At 37.3% G+C, this 21,473-nt stretch overlaps 1 protein-coding gene and 1 long non-coding RNA gene across 8 annotated transcripts in view; one reads left to right on the top strand and one right to left on the bottom strand.

Moving 5' to 3' along the window:
* The window catches only part of ANKRD31 (ankyrin repeat domain 31), a 65,886-nt gene that overhangs the window by 42,758 nt on the left and 1,655 nt on the right, over positions 1-21,473 (bottom strand). For 3 of the 7 annotated variants that reach the window (XM_072922048.1, XM_072922053.1, XM_072922050.1), the window contains exons 2-11: positions 20,144-20,484; positions 19,396-19,451; positions 17,637-17,716; positions 14,431-14,477; positions 13,740-13,834; positions 12,697-12,737; positions 8,697-9,359; positions 5,453-5,586; positions 5,023-5,150; positions 1,798-1,977 (exon numbers count right to left, since the gene is read on the bottom strand). In XM_072922048.1, coding sequence (XP_072778149.1) covers positions 1,798-1,977; positions 5,023-5,150; positions 5,453-5,586; positions 8,697-9,359; positions 12,697-12,737; positions 13,740-13,834; positions 14,431-14,477; positions 17,637-17,716; positions 19,396-19,451; positions 20,144-20,322 — 1,603 coding nt within the window. In that variant the 5' untranslated portion in view covers positions 20,323-20,484. Of the gene's footprint in view, positions 1-1,797; positions 1,978-5,022; positions 5,151-5,452; positions 5,587-8,696; positions 9,360-12,696; positions 12,743-13,739; positions 13,835-14,430; positions 14,478-17,636; positions 17,717-19,395; positions 19,452-19,544; positions 20,485-21,473 lie in introns of those variants that run through there. The other 4 variants (XM_072922049.1, XM_072922051.1, XM_072922052.1 and 1 more) reach the window with 4 other exon arrangements.
* LOC140681760 (uncharacterized) lies at positions 20,357-21,311 on the top strand. Its single transcript, XR_012052897.1, has 2 exons — positions 20,357-20,494; positions 20,874-21,311. It is a non-coding gene; the product is annotated as an uncharacterized lncRNA (long non-coding RNA).

Below are 21,473 nucleotides of genomic sequence, written 5' to 3'. Positions count from 1 at the left end.
TGTGACTTAATAAGGCTTAGTAAGATTTTTTTCAGTCCCATTAAGCAAAATGATCTTAATTTCACTAGAGAGAAACTCTTGAGGCTCTTTTATACACAACCCAACCCTGAATATTGTATATTCCTAGTAACCAAGTTTGTTATGAAATCTGTTAGAGAGATAATAAAAAATTTCATTTATGGGAATGTACTAATATCTCCCTCAGTAAAAAGTATCCTCCACCTGATCTAATAATAAGACTGGGAGAAAATGCACTTGCAACACATTTAATAAATAATCACTAGAGATTAGCAACATGAGTCTGCGAGGACACTATGCATGCCCCTGATTTGGAGAATGGAGAAACACAAGTTTCAGTGTAACTGTTTCTCAGATCCCTCAGGACAATGCGAGTCAAGACTCCAAATCAGAGCACAAGACAGTATGTTTAATAAGTTGGCCATATCCTACATGCTGATGTCCAGGAAATAAAAAGGAGGAAAAAAAATCCCAAAACAAAACAAACAACAGAAGATCCCAAAAACTCAGCCAGGTACTGAAGCAGGGTACAATAGCTTAGGAATAAGGAAAAAATACTAGGCTAAGATATCCATATCTTAGCTAAGATATCTTATCTTAGCTGGATATCTTATCTAAGATATCCGTATCTTTAAAGCTTCCCCCCAGTGAAGCATAGAATAGGAATAAGGAAAAAATAGTAGGCTAAGATATCTTATCCTATTCTATGCTTCACTGGGGCAAAGCTTTAAAGGAGGAGAGCAGACATAGAGGCAGAATATAATATTCAGAACAATGACCCAAAGAAACCAAGATGAAAGTGTGTGCCAAAATGACACAAGTCTATTAAGTCCACCTCTTTCTGTTTACACCTGCCTCACTGAAAACAGAAGAAGCAGGGCCAGGTCAACCTCTTGTCTCTTCAAGGAGTGTAACTAACAGATATTTTCTGCAGCTATGCTCCTTTCATACAAAAAAAAAAAAAAAACAACAGCCAGAGTTTGGGGGATGAAAAAATGGTGGCCTAGCAAAATATGTGAAGGCAGAAAAAGAAAGCAGTTGTTACCCCAAAATCTAGAACCCTGCACTTTAGTACACTTACCTAATGTGGCTGCAGCTGAACCCACACTATCAGCACTTCTCAGCTGTCAACATAGAGCTTTTAACCCCACCAACAAAATATTTCTCCTCTGCCTCCAGCACATATTATGCTAGTACATATTACAAGTCACTCTGTTAGCTCAAATGCCTCTGCTGTAGAAGTCTGAGATTTGCTGCTGATCCAATCTATCTCTCAATATATTCCAGAAGAAAGAGAATTTCAGCCTTAATTCTGGTCTGTTATATGCCTGTGTTATGTGATAGCCTATAACTGCAGAATGTGGGGGTTTTTTTCCCCACAGGACAGTTGTGAAATCCTAGCTCCTAGTACAATATGGAAACTGTAAGAACTTTAAGACCTATTAAGTTAATTATTTAATCAACTGTATTTAAACACTGTTTTGTGATAAGCATGCATGGAATCATTGAACTAAGGCATGTAAACCTATTGCATCATGTTGAAACTTTTTCAAGTGTTTAACTTCTCCCTCAAAATTTTCTTTTCTTGCATACTTTTATAACTAGATCTACATGTTTTCCCATGAGCAAGTACTAAGATAACCAATAAAAATTTAATAATCAGCTGACCAGTCACAAATTTACAGTCTTGTCCACTGCACAAACTCATAATATATGCTTTTATTAGTTATAGACAGGTACTTGTACTGAAAATAGTATTTTAGTACAATTGCAACTTACCAGCATAATCCTGAGCATTTACATTTCCACCGGCTTTTATTATTCTACGTACAAGGTTTATGTCTTGGTGAATAACAGCTCTATGTAGTAAGTTCTCACCATACACATTCTTCCTGTGGATTGTTGAAAGTGAAAGGGGGCGAGTTGGATTTATGGAATTCCTACTAAAGGCTTCTCGTCCTGAAAAATAATGTAAAAGATCTGTTGCACGGAGAAGTATCTTTTTTCTCTTATCTTGGCTTCAGTTTGTATCAAAGCTAGTAAATATGCTTCCTGAAGGAACAAATGTTCAATCAATTTAGCAAAAATGAAAATCTAAAAAAAAAAAAAATCACAAATTGAATAATAATGCCATTTAATAAAAGATGTCTCAGTGAATTAGATAACAAAACTCCAACTGAAATTAAACACACAGAAAAAAGGTTATGTAGAAATGTTTTAACTTCAGACTTTTTCTTTTCTAATTACATTTTTGCAAGATGCATTGCTTCCCAATGGATAATAAAATCACTATTCTGCATCTAAATCATAATAAGGTGACTATTTCAATAACTATTAAGTTATTCAATAATTTAACTTTTCTTAAAAGTCAACTTTATCCACCAATCTTTTTTTGTAGGCAAGTATTTACACTAGGATTGAGATTAGCTCTCTCAGGTTCTCGTTTTTCATTACTTCACAACCAGCTCAGTCATTTCTGCAATGAGTGAAATGTGAATATGAGGTCTAAATGTAAAAAGTAAAATTTAAAAGAGACTGCTATTAATGTTAATTTAGTATTTAACAAAACACTATCTCCCTTTATGCAGTCATGACAGTTGTCAGCTTGGCTTAAATTATTTCCAATACACAGATGAACTGTTCTGTACTTCACCAGCACTGCCTTTTCAACATCCCTTAAAACTGTGGAGAACAGCATCCTGGGTACTGCCTCTGACAAAAAACAAGGAGGGAAGAAAGAAGGGAAGAAAGAACAGGAGAATCGTTTGAAGATAAACATAGTGCCAAGGCCTAGGTCATTAATTAATCTACTTATAAAAACTCCTAGGATTATATACTGCTCCTCTCCACAAACTGTAGCAGGTGTGCCTCATAGGTCCTAAAACTCCATCCAGGTGCCAGTGATGCCTTAAAGAACTAGAAATGAAAAAAACACACTTTTGAGGCAATATTAGTATAGGAGATAATATAAAGGCTGGTCTTTAATGGAGGCCTCTGGGGGCAGATAAGGAAAATGCACATCCCCACAAAGGGTGAATCAAGTTTTATAAATTTTAGCAAATTAACATAACTGACTAAAATCCTCAATTAGAGACATAAACGGTGAGGTAACTCCCCCCCAGTTCAATCCTTTTCTGAATCCTTCCACTCCAGATAGGAATTAAAATTTGTTTATGAAAATGTGTCTCAAAAAGCTGTTTTCAACCTTGGCTCCCATGAAGAACCAAGATAGGATAGGGGCCTTAGACCCCCAGGCTGGAGCCTTTGGAATGCGTTTTGTCTTTCTGCCTATCATGGTAGGGAAAAGTAGTGGGGCTAACTATGAATACAATAATGGGCTACGGAGTTACAAATATATATGTAAAGAATAAAGAGAACACATGGAAGAAAAAAAGGTAAAAATCAATTTGGCATCACCAGAAATAGACCTTAAACCCATAGTTCTTCTAAAGCTGTAACTCACACAGCCTGATGTTTTGTGCATTGCAATACACTGTGAGCCTTGACTAATTCCAAACATTCTTAAATTCTTGACTGAATAGATTTTTAGAATTGAATACATAGAGGCTTCCCTCAGCTGAGCACACAGTCCCTCTCTGCTGTCCAGCCTTGTAAGACATCAATCATTTAAGACAGTCACTAGTCAAAGTTGGTCTAAACAAGTCAAGCAGTTCAGGAGGGATTAAACTGCAAAGCCATAAACAGAATCACGTGCAGTTTTATATGTTGCACTTTACCTCATTAAAATCTTCTGTGAAGGGATCTATTTCCCATTACTTCCACTTGCCTTCCCTAGAGCTTTCTCTGTGGCTGACCTTGTACACAACAAGTGACACATGCAGACCCAAACTAAAACTTATTATGGGGCCGTTTTTAGATTGAATTACCGAACTAAGATGACTCATGGGCTGTTGAAAAGTCTGATGTGAACGGGAGGTAAGCTTGCTACAATGGTTTACCGTGAAGCTACCTCTACAGGTAGTGCAATTTTCTGCAGAAACTATGCCAAAGAATCAGTAACTTGTTTATTGAGTGGAAACTAATAAGCTGATTTGAAAGAGATGAGCAGTTTGTCATTCAGCTTTAAATCTCATCAAAATGGTGCTTCCACTGTGATAAATTAAAATCCTGCAGAAGAGAATTACATCCTGTTAACTGGAGGTGGACTTCATGTTTTTTAAGATCTATTACATAGCTGTTGCAATTCAAAAACTTACAAACTTCGTAAGATGTTTAAATGATTGTAGGTAAATGGAAAAACCACTATCTGAGTGGACTTAAACAAAAAAAAAAAAAAAAATCAACAAACACGCAAACAAAAACAAAACAATCCAACAGATAAGACCTAATCTGAAAGGTGCTGGAGTGAACACTTAAGTGAGCAAATTCTTTATTCTCCCAGAAAATTCCTTGCAAGGTCAAGAACATCTCTGCACGTACCTTCAAAGGATGAAAAATAGCAATCTCTCTCTCTAACAAAGCTTATTGAAAGTAAAAATACTTCAAAAGAGTGCTCTGTGGTAGTAAAGGCCCTATATTCCTGTAGACAGGGTAACAACAACAGGTATTCAAAATAGAATAAACTGTTTCGTACAGGTCAATTCTTGATAATGGCACTGCTCTGACTATGATTTTGCACACAGAACACTAAATGGCAGAACGATAAACAAATGTAGCTCAAGATCTACCTTTTCACTCTGCAAAAAAACAATTATCTTCAGCTTTTCAGTACACACCATATTTTTTTCATATAAAACACTAATAAAAATTGCATTCTGAAAAACATCTCATGATTCTTATGCAAACAAGTTAACTGTTAGGTTACTAATATAAGGGTTTACAGAAGAAGGGAATTATCAATAACTTTAATTATTAAAATGAATGTTTGTACTGTATTTTTAAAAGAAAACCATGTCACAATATATTGGAAAAATTATGAATTATATTTGATTCAGTATAGTTGTTCAAATAATATCTATATGATAAAAACATAGGGTATCTTACTCCGTATGTCATCAATTCTCTTGCTCCTTCTCCTCTGATTAGCTTCTGCATACTCATTCAGCATTATTTCTTGCCATATGATGCTTTCTAGATCCTGCTTGTCTTCAGAAGTAGATTTGCTGACAAGACTGACAAGAGATTTGCTTAGAATCAACAAAAGTATTCTCTATATAAATCAATGTTTACAGTAGAGATAAGAATATGAATATATTTACAGTCATTCACATGACAAATGAGTACTCCACATGCATTGTATCTATTACAGTAATAGATAAAAATAATTTAAGAATTATTATGCATAGATTTCTCATACTCAAAATGCTTCGCTTTGTTTCTTTTTATACTGCCACTGTGAGCCATTCCTGCTGTTTCTAGTATTTGGTGATGAGAGGAAATAAGCTCTGTACTTTCCTGGGGAGGTCTCACTTACCTTGATGATGTTTGGGCTATTTCTGCACATGCTGCAGGCTCCACTGAATATGAATGCCCCTCACCAGTTTGTTTTTCACTAAAGGTGGCATCCAAGTACATTACTTCTTCCTCTCTCTGCTGACCACCCACAGGCTGTGACAAAAAACAAAATAACAGATGCAACTGGTAGCCATGAAGTTCAAATAGAGAAAAGAGCTCCAAGAATACTCTTTTTTAAATTGTATGCCTGCAGAGAATTGAGGGATTGCTTAAGTGAATAACTGGAATTCTACAGGTATGAAAAACAGATGCTGCCACAGGAGAGGTAATCCTGAAGTAGTATGCCATGCAATATGTTCCACCAAGAGAATTAGGCTACTCAGAATCACAGCTTAAAATATAAATCTATGCTGGATGACAGCAAAGAAAATTTGTTCTATCTGAAAGTTATTTGATTGGACATTTGAAATGATAACAGATTACATGAGTTCCTGTCCTAAAAAGTAAATGATACTTGACATGTCTTAAGATAGCCCATACTATCTCATTGCTGCAGAAGCCTAAAAATTTACATTAGGTGAGATCCATGTTTCACCTGAAGTTCAGTAACTCCCAGCTGAGCAGTTATTTCTAAAGATATACCATCCTTGAGCTACAGCCACTACAGCTGAGATTCACTTCAATTACCTTCAACCTTCTGCATGTAGATGACACTAGGCATCCTCATTACACCACCACTTGTAAAGAGGAAGAGCTGCTCTAAGATGATATTCACCTCATCCCAAATTGTGCAAAGGGGAACCTAAATGATTCATGTATACCAGAGACTTAACTCTAATCCCACCCCAAAGACAGGTCACCACATGGTAGTTAATTTGAGTTGCTTGAGTTTATTCACTGTTTTAGCTATGCAGCTGTGACATGCTGCTATGTATCACTCAAGCTCCTGAAACCTGGGTACTCATTAGTTTATTACACACTTGAGTAATGCTGAAAGCTTTTAGGACACACCCTCAGCACACATGCATAGAAATTTTTTCACAATGATGCGGGAGAACTGGTTAATCCTTTCTTGTGATACAAACATAAATGAAGAATGCATTGATTTTTAAGAAATCCATATATTTAGCAGACAGGTTACTAAAGAGGGGAATTGCCTTCTTAGAAGTGGTCCCTCTGGGTCATGAGACAATGCATGTTAAGAAGGGATCTGGGGTTGTTTAGTCTGAGGAAAAGGAGTCTCAGTAGTGCCTTTACTGCTCTTTGCAACTACCTGAAAAAAGTTTGTAGTGAGGTGAGGGATAGTCTCTTCTTCAAGGTAAAAAGCAATACGAAAAGGGAAAGTGGCTTGTACTTGTGCCAGAGAAATCTTTGAGTATGAGGAAAACTTTTTTCACTAGCAGTGTGGCCAGGCACTGGAACAGCCTGACTAGGGAAGTGGCGCAATCACCATCCCTGGAAATGTTTAAAAGACAGGTGGATGTGGCACTTAGGGACATGGCTTAGTGGTAAACACAGTGGTTCATGGTTGGACAATTGGACTTGATGATTCCAAAGGTCTTTCCCAACCTTAATGCTTGTATGGCAGCTGGGGAAAATCAAATATATTGGCTTAGAAAACCATCATAGCTGTACTATCCATGGATCCACATCTGTGATGGCAGTAGGGTTAGAGAAGGAGAAGGAAACATTGCAAAGAAAAAAAAATCCCACGCTTGCTTTATAAGAGACCATATACTAAAGTATCTGGGATATCCAGCATCCAGTTTGCATCTACAAGCCAGTACAGACTCTCCTCTTTTGGATACTTGTTTCACCACAAGAATACTCTGAAGAAGGAAGGGTGAGAAAAGACCACGTTAAACAGTATACTGTTACAATTCAACAGTTACTAACAAATTAACTGGGTTTTTATTAGTAATTTGCCTCCTTACCTTCTGCCTTTAACACCAGATAAAGGCACCAAGAAAAGATAAATTTGATTGTTGTTTGATATAAGAGTAGGGAATCTCCATTTCCACAAGACTCTGCTTCTCAATTTTAACTGCAATTTTGAGTAAATCTATACATTAATCTTCACACAGCTGTGCTACAAATTTCGGTAATCAATATGTCATTGAAAGAGTTTTGTATGGTTCTGAGACAATTGGCCTACAGACCTTTCAGCACCTTGAAATTAGCCATTTTGTGGCACATTTAATGTGCCACATTTACATGCTGATACATTCTGTTAATACTACTAGGAAAAGATAGAAAGAACTCAAGAGTTTTTGGATGCTTTATGCTATTGTGGGTTGTATAACTTCCTTAAATAGCCAGCTTTACATGACTGATCATTGATTTTTCAGCTCCAGGTTATTCGAATACAATACAGAGCAAAGAATCAGGCTGCAGGTTTACAAGAGACACTTAATATACTCTGCAGCATAAATCTATGTCTCCTATCTGTGTTTCTCTCTCCCTGTTTATAATCCAAACATGGCTTTCCTTTCATGCTCCAACCCATAATTTTGTATTGGTGTTACTGAATAGAAATGACATGTTACAGAACACCTTCACAGCACAAGAAGCAACAAGAAGGATCACATGCTGTATCCATATACACTGGTTTCTTCAGGGAAAGACAGGAATATAAACACATGCCTCTTCAGTATGTCTTACATAGGCAGAACTAAGCACAATAAATACACTTCTAAATACATGTGTAAAAAATCCCCACTGAATAATCTTCTTAGTCTATAGGAAAGACATAGCTGAAATCTATTTTGTAATACTTGCAAATCATTTGCATTTACAGCAGTGAGAACTACGACAAAAGAAAACAGCACACTATTGCCTGGATCATAAAAAGAACAGGATGCAGTAGGAACCTGGAGATGGAATTGGCTGGTGTATACTGGTATGCTACAAGGAAATAACGGAATAGTGTTTTGGAGAGAACATGAGACACAGAAGATATACAGGCAGTCTAGGAGTTTTTGAAAATCTCAGGCTGATTCTAGGTTTCCACACCTGTCAGTAAATTAACTTTACTAGGATTTTCCATCCCAGTAAGCTTAGTTATTTTCATAAAATGGATACATCCAACAGGAAATACAGTACTGGACTTTTAAAACAAAAACAACTGAAATTACTCAAACATGCAAATTAATGATGCTAGTTTGTTCTTTACTAAGATTCCCATCTTCAAGAAATTTGGCTACTATATATAATACTTTATGATAAACATAAAATTTCAAATATCAATTAAACTGTGGTTATACTTGCTCATTTGTTGTGCTCTGCAAGTTAGATCCAGTGAAGGCGTTTATTTCTTCCGCCTGAATTGTAGCAAGTTGAGGCTCCATGACGTTTGTTATTTGAGTATAGTCATCATCTACCTGCAGAACACTGGTTTCTGAATTTAGCTGCTCTTCCTTGGCCTTGAGCTGTCTCTCATTTGGCACTACAGGAGTGGCAGCTTGTACCATTGATCCTGACAAGGCATTCAGAGGCGCCACAAGCTCTACTGGCAGGGCATCATTGCTCTCAGCTGCTGATGGATTGACGGAACAGGCATGACCTTGACACTCTAACTTGTCAGGCAATGAGTTTTCAACTTTAAGACTCTCAGAATCACTAGGGTATCTCAACAAATCACTGATGTCAACTTCACTAGTCTCTATATTCTGTTCAGTGAATACATCCATGAAAATCTTCCCTGGGGATGCCAGTGAAAGATCTGTATCATTATTAAAGGAATGCTCTTTTACTGTGTTATCTGTGTCAATAAAGGTCATGCAGGTTCTGTGGCAGTCATCTAAAGCATGTGGAAATGTATCTTCTGGTATCTGTTCCTCTTGAACTGTTATTATGTCTTCCACAGGATCATGCAGACAGAGGCTTATTTCTGGGCAGCAATCTTTATTACTTAATTTTCGTGATATCTAAAAATTAAATTTAAAAAGTTTACAAAAAAGAATGGAGCAACTCCTTCTAAAAAGCATTTAACTAAAATTCACTTTAGAAGTTATCTCTCTATCTCTCTTTCTATATATGTGTGCACATTTTATTATGAACTTTTGCAAAATCTAGAAGACTCAAATCCTTCCTTCATACAATATACTAACAAGTTTGAAAAAGTTTCAAAAGAAGTTTCAACTTCAGCTGTTGACTTCTATAGCAATGAAAATCCAGGGCAAAAGAGACTAAACCTGTTTTAGTCTATTTAGTAAAGATACTATGTCATTACCAATGGCAATGACAAAATAACCTCAGGGAGTCATAAGGCTTTAAAATAAGGTCATTAAAAATTTCTGTCACAGAAATAATGAATAAACATATTCACAATAACATTTTAATGATATGTTTATGTGGATCCAACACAGATATGGATGATTTGTGTCTCACACACTTCAGTTCAAAATCTTAGGATTTTGAGAAGTTTTCATGGTGTGGCTTCCACACTGAGTACCGAGCACAAAATCATAACTGTTCTTGGAAAAGTAGTACTGCTGTTTTTCTAGTCACTTTAAGCTACATCCAACAAAAGCACCCATTCTTACATGAAGAAATTGCTTTTCTCATTTTTCCCCATCCTTGTTTTAAATGCTCTGAAGAAAAAAAACCCATGATGCCTCCAGAGACCTAAACCATGTTTTTTCTATATAACATTTCTATATGATAATCCTTGTACTTAGTAATACTGGATCTAAGAAAATCTCTTTTAATGCATTTTTGGAGTCTTGCTGCCAGCAAGTGGCAATACCAGGCAATGCAAGAAAACTTTAACCACTGGTAACATGATTTAAATAAAGCTCACACACAATAAAGTAGTAAGATCATAAATCTGACTGCATATACTCAGGTTCAGTTTGCAAGCTAGTATAAATCCTTGTTTCTTTCTTGAAAAATTATTCCCCTGACAGATGTTTCCTATCTTTTACATGTGCATCAAATTGTTTCCAAGTACTCATTACTTCTTACTTCGCTTTATTGAATTACACTTTAGTTTTACACCACTTCTTTAATCCATACAGACTTTAAACATCTGGGAAAAAAAAAAAACAAAAACTTCACTGGCAATAACTTTCTCTACTTGAAGAACTATGGTATAAACAGGATGTCTATGTATTACAAATTTCCCAAGAAAAAGGCTCAATGTATTTGTTGAAGAGTGGGTGAAATTTTGCAAGATTCTAAAATCTCCAAAGTCAATTGAAATTCAACCCTTAAATGTGACATGTTCACAAAACAACAGACACAGTAGTCCAGGTGCGGTCTCACAAGAGCAGAGTAGAGGGTCCACCAGGATTCCAAAGTCCTTCTCTGGCAGAGCTATTTTCCTGTCAGCTGTACTGGTGCCTGAGATTATTTCTCCCCAGATGCAGAACTTTGCATTTCCCCTTGATGAATTTAATGAGATTTCTCTCCTCCCAGTTTTCCCATCTGTTCAGGTCCCTGTGAATGGCAACACAACTGTCTGGTCTATCAGTCATTTCTCCCAGTACCATCTCTGAACTAGTTGAGGGTACTGTGTGTTCCATTTTCCAGGCCACTAATAAAGACATTGAACAGTACTAGGTCCACTATTGAGAGACCAACTACAAGAGAAATCAGTGCTCTACATCATCAAAACCAAGAAAACTCAGCAAGACTAATTGTAAGGTGTCAGAATTCTATGCACAGATGATAATATAGATTTATTTTGTATTTTCAGGGGTACACAAAACTAAGCTATTCATGACTCACTGGTGGTTGTCAAGGTGTCTTTCCTGACCTTGCTTCAAATCAATACATGAAGCCTGTAATGGTCATTGGTTTATCCCACTAAAGATCCTTCCGCAGGACTCAGACCTTGCTAGTGCCAACATCAGCCAATATCCAAACAGTAAAATCCACTGTTGTGACTATTTCCAGCCTAGTTACTCCAGGTTCCTAAAATATCTTCTCTGGAGATATTCCCAATGTATTCAATCTGCCTCTTCTCCAGAGGCTATTAATAATAGGCAATCTCTGTTTCAAGGCACTTAGAGTTTGCTCTATGGGACTAACCCTGTACAATGAGAATGTTTCATTTAATAAACTCACAGTTTTATATTAATAGCTGTATATTTTTCAGAAAATAATATCCTTAGAGATTTCATTTTTTCCCTTTGTTCTGAGATGGAATATTTTACCCTGTCATCACTTGTATTTGCTGGAAGATATGAGCAATAAGGACAGTAGAAAAGAACAGCATTTTACTCTGATAAGGACAGTAGAATAAAACATCGTAGCCTTGGAGAAACAGACAAAAGGGGTAACTTAGGCAAACAGAAGCCATACAAAACACAAGCAGGATGGCAGCTCAGTTCTGCAAGGCTGACAAAGCAGAGGTTATGCAAAACAACGATAACATGCTTAGTCAAAAGTACGGGTCAAGGAACAGGCACCTAAAAAGGACATGGGACACTGAAAACACGCAAAGAAGACCCTAAAGAGCCATACAAGGACTTCTGATAAGGGGTGCAATTACGTAAATGAAATCATAGCTATACATCAAGTAAGGGGGCACAGCTAATGAATGCTGGATTGGTGTGTATGATAAACACTGTTCACTCAGTGAAGGATCCTCCAAGTGACCACTGCTGCAGTAAAGAATGACTGTGCTCAAATATTCACAACTGAGCTGGAAAGTTACTATCTGGCCAATTTTGGTATCAATACTGGTCTCAAATCTATCTTTGGTGAATTCTACCAAGAACTGCTTTTCCCCACACATAAACCTCAATAAGGATCTTTGAAAAATGCCAAGTAAAACTGATTTATATAGAACCCTAACTTTTTATTTGCAGGTACAAATCAATGGAGGTAGATGGTAGAGTAATAATGATATGGTATCTGCATTAAGCAGAGCCTTTCACAGCAGAAACTCTGCTGCAACCTATTTCTGACCACAAGTAAGACTCTCCCAAACAAAAGGAGAGTTACAGATAACCTCCTTCTCCTCAGAGACCTTCCAAATGCACTGCCTGTCTTATAGCTTTCATTGGTGGGGAATATTTTAAGCTACTAAGTGTTTTCATTACTTTAGCTTAAGTAACAGCCCTTATGGATTCTATCTCATGATGTTCTTCCCACTTCACTTTAATGGTCATGCTTCTATCCTTGTGTACTGCAAGCTTAACAACTACAGTTCTTATGGAAAAACAGTTTCTATGGAAAAAACAGAAAATAAAGCTTAGCTTTAAAGTTCTTTTCAATGTGCTCAATGTCAGTGTAAACAGCTATGTGCTTGCTTACCTTTTCTTCTAAATCCTTCTGAAATCCATTCAAATTGATATCTAAACTTAGGAGAATAGAAAAATATTTCAGTTTTACTTTCCACTTCTGAAAGTTCTTATCATCTCTTTAAAAAATGGCAAAACTTCCTAATTAGGGCTTACGTTTCAAACCTTAAAAATTACTATAGTCATGTTCCCCTAAGGAGAACTGACAATAAAATCTCTGCTTAGGCTCTGTTAGTCACCAAATAATATGCCAGAGCTATTTTGTCACATTTCTTCCCTGTAGTTTAGAGTCCTGTGTTTCCAAAGACTGTCAGCAGATGGAATTGCCACCCATTTGACATGACAAGACCTAGCCTCTGCCCTTTCTAATTACAGTGCAGTTAGACAATACTGCTAAAACAATCGAGTAACTTATGGCTCTGGATAGCAATGATCCCAAACCCCCTGATCTCATCACCTTGTTTCAACATTCATGTGACTTCCTGGCAATTTCCTAATCAGAAATAAAGTGAATGTTTTTCTGTTGGATTACCAAAAATAAACTCTAGTGGGAAACAGATTGGTTAGTCCTGCACTTTTGGGAACACTGAGGAATGAAATACAACTTAAGTAGTAGCATATGCCATGCAGACCTGAGGAATAGTAGCATTTTTGTTTCTCTTTTCTTACAGATGCCTCTGATTCTTGGATATATTAGAAAGAAGCAAGTATGAACCCTTCATGACCTTTTTACCTTACACATCTATAAGTTATTTAAGCACCATGTGGCCTGTAACCCTTGTCAGAAAATTCCACAGCAATGAAATAATTTTAAACTGGCTATATACGACTGGCTTGAGAAAGCAGTTATTTCTTCAAACAATCCTAACACAATACTTACAAAAAAAGAACCTGCAGTCCATGAGTATAAAAACTGAACAACTATTGTAAAAAAACATGTATAGCCAGATTCTGTATAAACTTACATGAATACTCATCTTCAGCTTATCAAATTATTTTCCCAAATGATTTTGCCACAGCTGGATCAACTCCTAGTTTTCTACAAAAACAACGTACCTACAGAATTATTTTGCTGTTCTTCTGCTGCACAGTTTAATGAAAAACAAGGCTTAGAAATATTTTCAGTAGATGATGAATGGTTTATCCAACCCCTAGGATTAAATAATAATAAAATAAAAATATTAAAGAATTGTAATCTGCCCATTTTAGGAACATTTTTACAATACTTTGAGTTGGCTGCTATCTGTGGAAACAGCTGCAGTTATTTTAGAGGTGTACTTTTCTTTACAAGGACAGGCAATAAATAAGACTTCTGGATTTCCTATGTGGAGCTAGCTAAGTGGAAAAAAAATGGCCTTTTCTATTCTTTATTAGTTCTAGCTATATTTCTGTTATAAATCTATCTTCTACTGAAAACTTTCCAAAGTTTCCAGGAACAAAACCCCTAATATTATTTATTACAAGTTTTTATTTGTCCAATGGTTTTTCCCAAGTTCTTTTTTTCTTGTTGGTTGTGTTCTTAATCCATTTATGGTAGTATCATCAACAAAAATAAATCCAAGTATAGCTTGATCCATATTGGACACTGAGCTACTGCCGACATAAATACAGATCCTTCATTAAGCAAACAAGATAATTGTTTCTCAATAGAACACTGGGAATAAAATAACATACAAATGGAAGTATAACAGGATTATTTAATTACATTATGCCTGACTGGAATTCCTATGTGATATACTATACTCACTTCAGTAGAGACTGAGACTGGTCAGATGTGTCTGTCTCCTGAAATACCTGAAAGAATAAACTTAACAAGTAAGTACTTAATTGTTTATTTTCTCAGTTTTATTGCAGGCTTATCATCTTCCTTCTGTAATTTAGTTCGGAAATGGAATTCTTAGATCCAATTACTACACACATTACTACTAAGATACAAAAGCTTAATCATTTTTTATGTGTACTATTCGACAAAAATGTTGAAAAATAAAACAAGGCTATAGAATAAAACATTCACCCACAAGGATAGCAAACTGTTGCAAAAAAGAGACGATTGCTTCAAACTTAAGATGTTTTATACATCAAAGGACCAAAACACAAGGTATTTTAATTTTAACTCACAGTTTCAATCTTTTTTTGATAACTTTTTTTCATTAAATAAGATAGGATGCTGTTCCAAGGAGTGTGATGTTTAGTATTCTGTTCTCAAAATCCCTACAAATACCATTTTTAAGGAACTACTTCCAAAACTTGCACATCAGCCAGTTATGAGTGGCAGGGCTGCCACAAGCCAACACAGGGAAGAGGAGGTGGGTAAGGAGAGCACTGATGTCACAGAGGGAGCCAAGTTCCAACTCCTTATTACAAAAACCTTGGATCTGTTTTTTGTACCTTTGCCAATAATGCAGAGATCTCCCTCAGTATGGAAAAAGCAGTCTTTATACATAGTCTAAGGCAAACTAGGAATGGATCTCTCACTGATGAGCTAAGACTGAGTATTACTAGTGAGTGGACTATATACACACTGGCTGCAATTTTAAACAAATCATTGACTTACAGTGGACAACATTACAGCACTTACAGCACTAGAGGACTCTAAGAACACCTTGGTGTGGACACTAAGTGACAACTTCTCTGTCTTACACAAGGTACTAGCCACACAGTAATAACAAACACTTAACAACTTCTTCAAGAGCAGGACATAGAAATTTCCCAGTAGCAAGGACTGCTAAAAGGTTCCCTGGAACAGAACAGATTCTTTAGGTTGTGCAACAATTATTGACTGATGTTATTCCTAAACATGGCAATGAGATAGTTCGCAGAAAGTTATTTATTTTGTTTAAATAGACCCTTCAGGCAAATCAGCCTGAATATTTATACTGAACATTATCCAGAGATCAAGGTCAGGAGACTAACACAGCAACTACTAATCCTCTCTAAGTAGCTAGCATCGCTCAGAGAGGTGCTTTAAAACATCAGCAAACTACCACTACAACTCTGATAAAGACGCTATTTTGTCTGCTAAAAAATTAGGTTCTAAGTGAAATTAGTGTATTGGTCGTTTGTTGAGAGATCTTCTCAAACCACATGCATTACACGAACTGTACTTCTGGCCACTGACTGAAGTACTGGGAATGGCCTGTCATCCTGCCCTCATTTTTGGTGAAGAAATTCCTGCAAAATCTCAGTAATTTTTCTCACTTGAACACTTATTTATACAGTCAACTATATGAGGGGACTCTGGATGATTTCCAGAAAAAGACCAATGCTTAAAAGCTGTTAGGTGTTACCTAATAACTTACGGTGCACTTCACCAAACAATGTAAGAAAAAAATATAAAAAAGGGGAAAGCACAAACTTACAATCATTACAGCTGTCTGAGCAAGACAGGACTGCATATCCTAAGTCTCCCATAACCCATCTGAAGTACAAAGAAAGCTAAGACTCTCTGGAACAACTGGAACAGATGTTACTTTTCCTAAAAACATTCACAGCCATTTACTCTGCATGAACCTCATGTCACCTGCTGTGATCATATATGCTGTGTTCATACATAATTTCTGAAGACAAACTAGAAGGAAAGCTTCTATGATAGCACATTCCATGTTGGCTCTTGAAGTGGTTGAAGAGCCACATTGGTGCAATGTACACATGTAGGTATCAAAGACAACAGGCCAAGACCATTCCTTACAGTATTCAGTAACAACTTAAAATTTTAAAATGTCCTCAAGCTGTGCATGACCAAGTTGCCAGTGTCTTGCTATACAGGTTTCACCAGAACAAAAAATACTAAGAATTACCCAAACTATTTGGTGAAAAGTACTAGGTTTCTTTGCTTTTCTGACTTTTTCTTTAGTGGACCGGGCATTTGTCCTCAGCTTTGGGAATGGCTAATCTGGTGAGAACCAGGGAGCCAAAGGCTAAGGTTAAGAAGCAGCTAGTCAGGTCATCTCCCAGAGGGGAAAGGGAAAGAGCAAATGTGTACTTCTCTCATTCCCCTCATGCTTAGAAAATCATTTCATGAACTTCAGTCATGACAGCCCTCAGACATACAAGGAGCAAAATAAAGTTATGGAGAACAATTTTTGAAATAACAGCATCTTTTGGATTTTGTTCACTGTTTCTCACATTGTCAGTTGAGACAAATTTATTTGCAATTCTAGAATGAGCTGTAAAACATTCAACTTCAGTAGAAAGCATGTCTTTTTTCAATGTACCTTTTGTCATCTTGGAAGCAGTCTAGCTCTTTTTAGAAAAACCTCTCTTTTACCGGCATAAGGATACACAGACTGTAGGCTTTGGACTGGTGAATCCAGGCTAAAGACAGTCCAACAGTCACAGTTAAAAGCAGAAAACCTGTTTGTCTCTGTTTCATGACCCTGCCATATGCAGGTGGAAAGCAAATTGCTCAGCTGAATAGAAGTTTATGGGCTAGCTACCAACCATGGTAAATACATTCAACAGTAGCCAATTAGGGAATGCAATTAGCCAATTAGGGAATGCAGAATTATCCATAGAGTAAAATAATTACCCCATCATCATACAAGCAGATGTTTTACTCTGCATTTTGGATTATTAGCACTTTCTTTTTGAAAGAAGCAATTGATCAATCATTGGATCACAGCTAATCTCATGAGTAAACCAGGGTGTATTTTAGTACAGTCAACCCAAATGCTTACCCTTCAGCTCCTGAAAGGAACATATTAAAAAGTCTGTGCTCCACAATTTCTTCATCTTTTTCCTGGACTTGTTGATTAAATTTAAAAGGTTGTAATCTAATGAAAGACCAGCAAAGACACTTTGATACATTCCTGTAGACTGTGTGCTACACAGGTGACAAGAAGAAATTCGGTTCAGCTGTAAGCCATTAAGCCTCCTCAAGGGAATGCCCAGTGGGTTTATCAATAATTAATCATTAGATATGCTTAGAGAAAATACTACCATTGGTGGACTTACTGGGTTTATCTGTGCTGCCTTATGATAATATGTGTGATCACCAAATTTCGGTACAAAACTGATTTCTGGAGAAAAAGTTCCTAGAAAAAAGAAAACATCCAAAAAAATCCTCAGTAATTAAAATTTTGATGGTCTTAAGTGCTATGTAATATTCCATAATTCCATAACTTTTTATATAACTATGTAACTGAGCTACATGCATCAAAACTTCTGATATGCAACAGATTTAACTGGCTATATAGTCTATCACACTAGATTTTGAATCTACATTAATGAAATAGAAATTAAAAAAATGAACCAGCAGTGGAAATGTATTTCATTTAGTGTTCCAGCACCACCCCTGATTTTGCATCGGAGATTAAGTCTTTGCTATTATTTTTTTACACTAATAACTGCAATTTTGGTAACCTGCTTGATCCATAAGACTGAAATATACTTGTACTTCTAGATGGCACCATTTCTTTAATGACTATACAAATTAAGACCTTCTCTCAAAAAAAAATTTAAAAGAGAGAAATCCTTAAGTATGCTTGAAAACTAAGATGTTGTTACTGACACTAATAAAATACTAATCAAATTAATATTTATACTATGTATCTCATCACCAAATTACTACTATACAAGTATGCACAAAACTGTGAATGATGAAATTTTACTTCCAACTTCCAAAATATAATACGATGCAGGCAGAATACTAAAAATGTCACAATCTATTACAGTTACAGAGACAAAAACTCCCCACTCAACTGTCAGACAAATGCCCATTCCACAAACTGAACACAGTTAAACAGACATGCCCCATGTATGTTGAACATTGCAAGGATTTAGTTCCAGTGGACAACTACAGGGAAGTTCAAAATGGGATGATGCTTCTCTCCTCACTTAAGATTATCAAGCAACTATAAAAGGTTCACTATTAGGAAACCACAGCTATTGGAGTTTCTGGAGATTTCAATGGGCTGAAGGTAAGATTTGTATTAACTCAGAGAAGGTTGATAAAAAAATATGGTCCACTCAGATCTTCAAACTGGAAAAAAGATAAACACAACTAAATCTGGAAGAACACCATGTGTCACTTAAAGTATTCCCAGTCTGATATATCACTGAAATAAAACCTATAGTATGCAAGTCAAATGGAACATATAAAAATGTCAAGGAAGTACTATGAAACTATTATGTAACTAAAACATGCTTGCTTGTGCAGCCTGCTATACAGGAGTCATTAGGGAATATTTTAATACCTTAAATGAGTGTGAGTTCATTCATGCTAAAAGTATTTAATGATACACTAAACATAATGCACTGAAATAGCTGTACTCAATTTTTTTATGTTAAAGAGAAGGATAAACTAACAATATTATTGGGATTTTAAAAATACCATGAGCAACTAGAGCTATGTACAACTATTAAGCACATAGAATCCATTTATTTTATTCTGCACAAACACACGTACAGAAATACATACATATAAATAAAACTGATATCCCTATATATACCTCTAACACTTCCGAAAACAGGGATTCTCAGTCACAATGCACAGGAAGAACAGAGAGAACTCAAGAGCAAACTGGATCAAATATTAAAAATATGCTGAAGAATCTTTTAAAATATGCACTACAATTAGGAATATAATCTAAGAGCACACAGTTCCTAAACAACTTCATGCAACACTCAAGTTTAAACATAGACTCAAGCAAAATCCAAAGCAACAGTTTAAGGAAACAAAAACAACACAGACTGAAAAAATAATCTGTCCTACCTTTATTAATACTTATCCCAGTTGTTAAAGCAACGTCCTTGTTAAGAAAAGCCAACCTTTGCAAAATAAATAAAACAAAAGGTCGTTAAGGAGCTGTAAGCATTACAGTCCTATAAACTCAAAGGGCATCTGGAAGCATCCATCCCAACCTCTGCCGTGGGGACACGCCTGGGCGAACGCGGACAGAAACAGTAAAAAACCCCAGACTCGAGGGATGTATGTGATTTTCTGCATAGAAAACCGTAACTAGGGAGGCACCTCGCTGCTTTAAGTATTTCCAAGAACTACAGTATGACAAAGCCATCATAAAGATCTGAGTGTGGTTTCAAGTCCTTGTTATATCTTAAAGGATAGAAGAGCTAATGTCATGAAAATAACATCAAGGCAAAGTTGCAGGGAAATAGAATTAGCACGAACTGTATTTAACAGTGTTTATTTTCTCCGAGTTGTTTTCTGGTACATTTTACTTCTGCTGACTAAAATGTTACTAGAATGGTGGGTGGGAGGGACATAAACTGGGAGGCGTACAAAGTGTGTAAAAACAGAACTATATACAGAGCTAAGAAATGGTAGGTCCAGGAGCATATGAAACGGCTCTGAACAGAGTGGAGAAAATAAAAAACGGAGAGGAGGGGAGAGGGAGAGCGAGAGAGGAGATCTCAGCTCGGGAGCGGCCCCCTCAGCCGCCCACTCCCTCACACAGGCAGCTGGGCAGGTGCCGCTCGCAGCCACACCGCATTATTACCACCTCCTCCTATGGAACTCCTCTTCCTCCACATCACTCTCCGTCACGGAGCCCTCCACGACAGTCTCGTCGCTGTCCGTGTCGCTGTGGCCGCCGCTCCCGCGGCGCTCCATGGTGCGGCCGCCGCGCTCCCCCGGCACCTCCTCGGGCAGTCGCGCGCTCCCCTCAGCGGCGGCCGCCATCTTGCGGCCGGGCCGCGCTGCCCCTCGGTGGCACCGGGCTCGCCGCGCTCGCCACAATCCCGGAGTCGCAGCGAACACCGTGCTGTGTGTGATCAGATGGGGCTCACTTCTCCGAGTCTGTGCGCTTCTGACGTTGATATCTCAAAAGTCAGAATCGGTCATCTGCCAAGAGGTAGAGTGGGAAGGGGGCTGTGAAAGTGTCTTATCAGTGAAAAAGGCCAGACAGCCTCAAAAATCCCCCTGAATGAAGGATTACTTGGGCTTTGACTGGCGTGTTAGAATCATAGAATGTTAAGGGGTTGGAAGGGACCTTAGAATTCATCTAGGTTCAACCCCCTCTGCTATGGGAAGGGACACTTCCCACCAGACCAGGTCGCTCGGGGCCTTGTCCAGCCTGGCTTCTAGCACAGCCAGGGCTGGAGCATCCACAGCCTCCCTAGGCAACCTGTTCCAATGTCTCACCACCTCAAAGGAACTCTTTCTTCATAATATCTAAACTAAACTCCCCCTCCGTCAATTTGTACCCATTGCTTCTTGTCCTATCACTACAGGTCCTGACAAAATGTTCCTGTCGAGTTGTTGGCTACTGCTGTGCCTCTTGTCACCTGGCTGGAGCCACAGGTGGGGTTTGTATGCAATGGATCGGTGCCAATTCACAAGCTCCTAGGTCTCGCAGTGGTCGTCTGTCAATTACAACATTCTTTTCCTCAGGCAGAGCCATTCTGGCTCAGCTCTGCCTACTATCCCCTGGCCCTGTGCTGAGGGCAGAACTGCAGATACGAGAACTCGATGTCAGTGCACGTGGTGACATGTACTTTCAGAAACTACAGACCCCAAATCACTGTAGTGACACTTCTCCCAGTGACTTTGGTAAATTAGAATTTTTAGTATTTGCCAAATCATGTTTATGGAAAAAGTGGAAAGCAGGGCAGAAACACTAAAGGTCATCTTATAAGATATGTGAATTACATATAATTGTTGAAACTGTATGAATTGCTGTTTTGCTTTGTTTTAGTCATTTGCATATGCAGTTACAGTAATTGCTGCACATATTAACAAAGAGTCCAGAAATCTCACTGCTAATACTTTACACTTTTCAGCTAATGAAAGTGAGATGCTGAAAAAAAACACTAAAGAAGCTATCAGGGGAG

This window comes from Taeniopygia guttata, chromosome Z, assembly GCF_048771995.1.
Source record: "Taeniopygia guttata chromosome Z, bTaeGut7.mat, whole genome shotgun sequence".
NCBI lineage: Eukaryota > Metazoa > Chordata > Aves > Passeriformes > Estrildidae > Taeniopygia > Taeniopygia guttata.
This window is presented reverse-complemented; position numbering and strand designations above follow the sequence as displayed.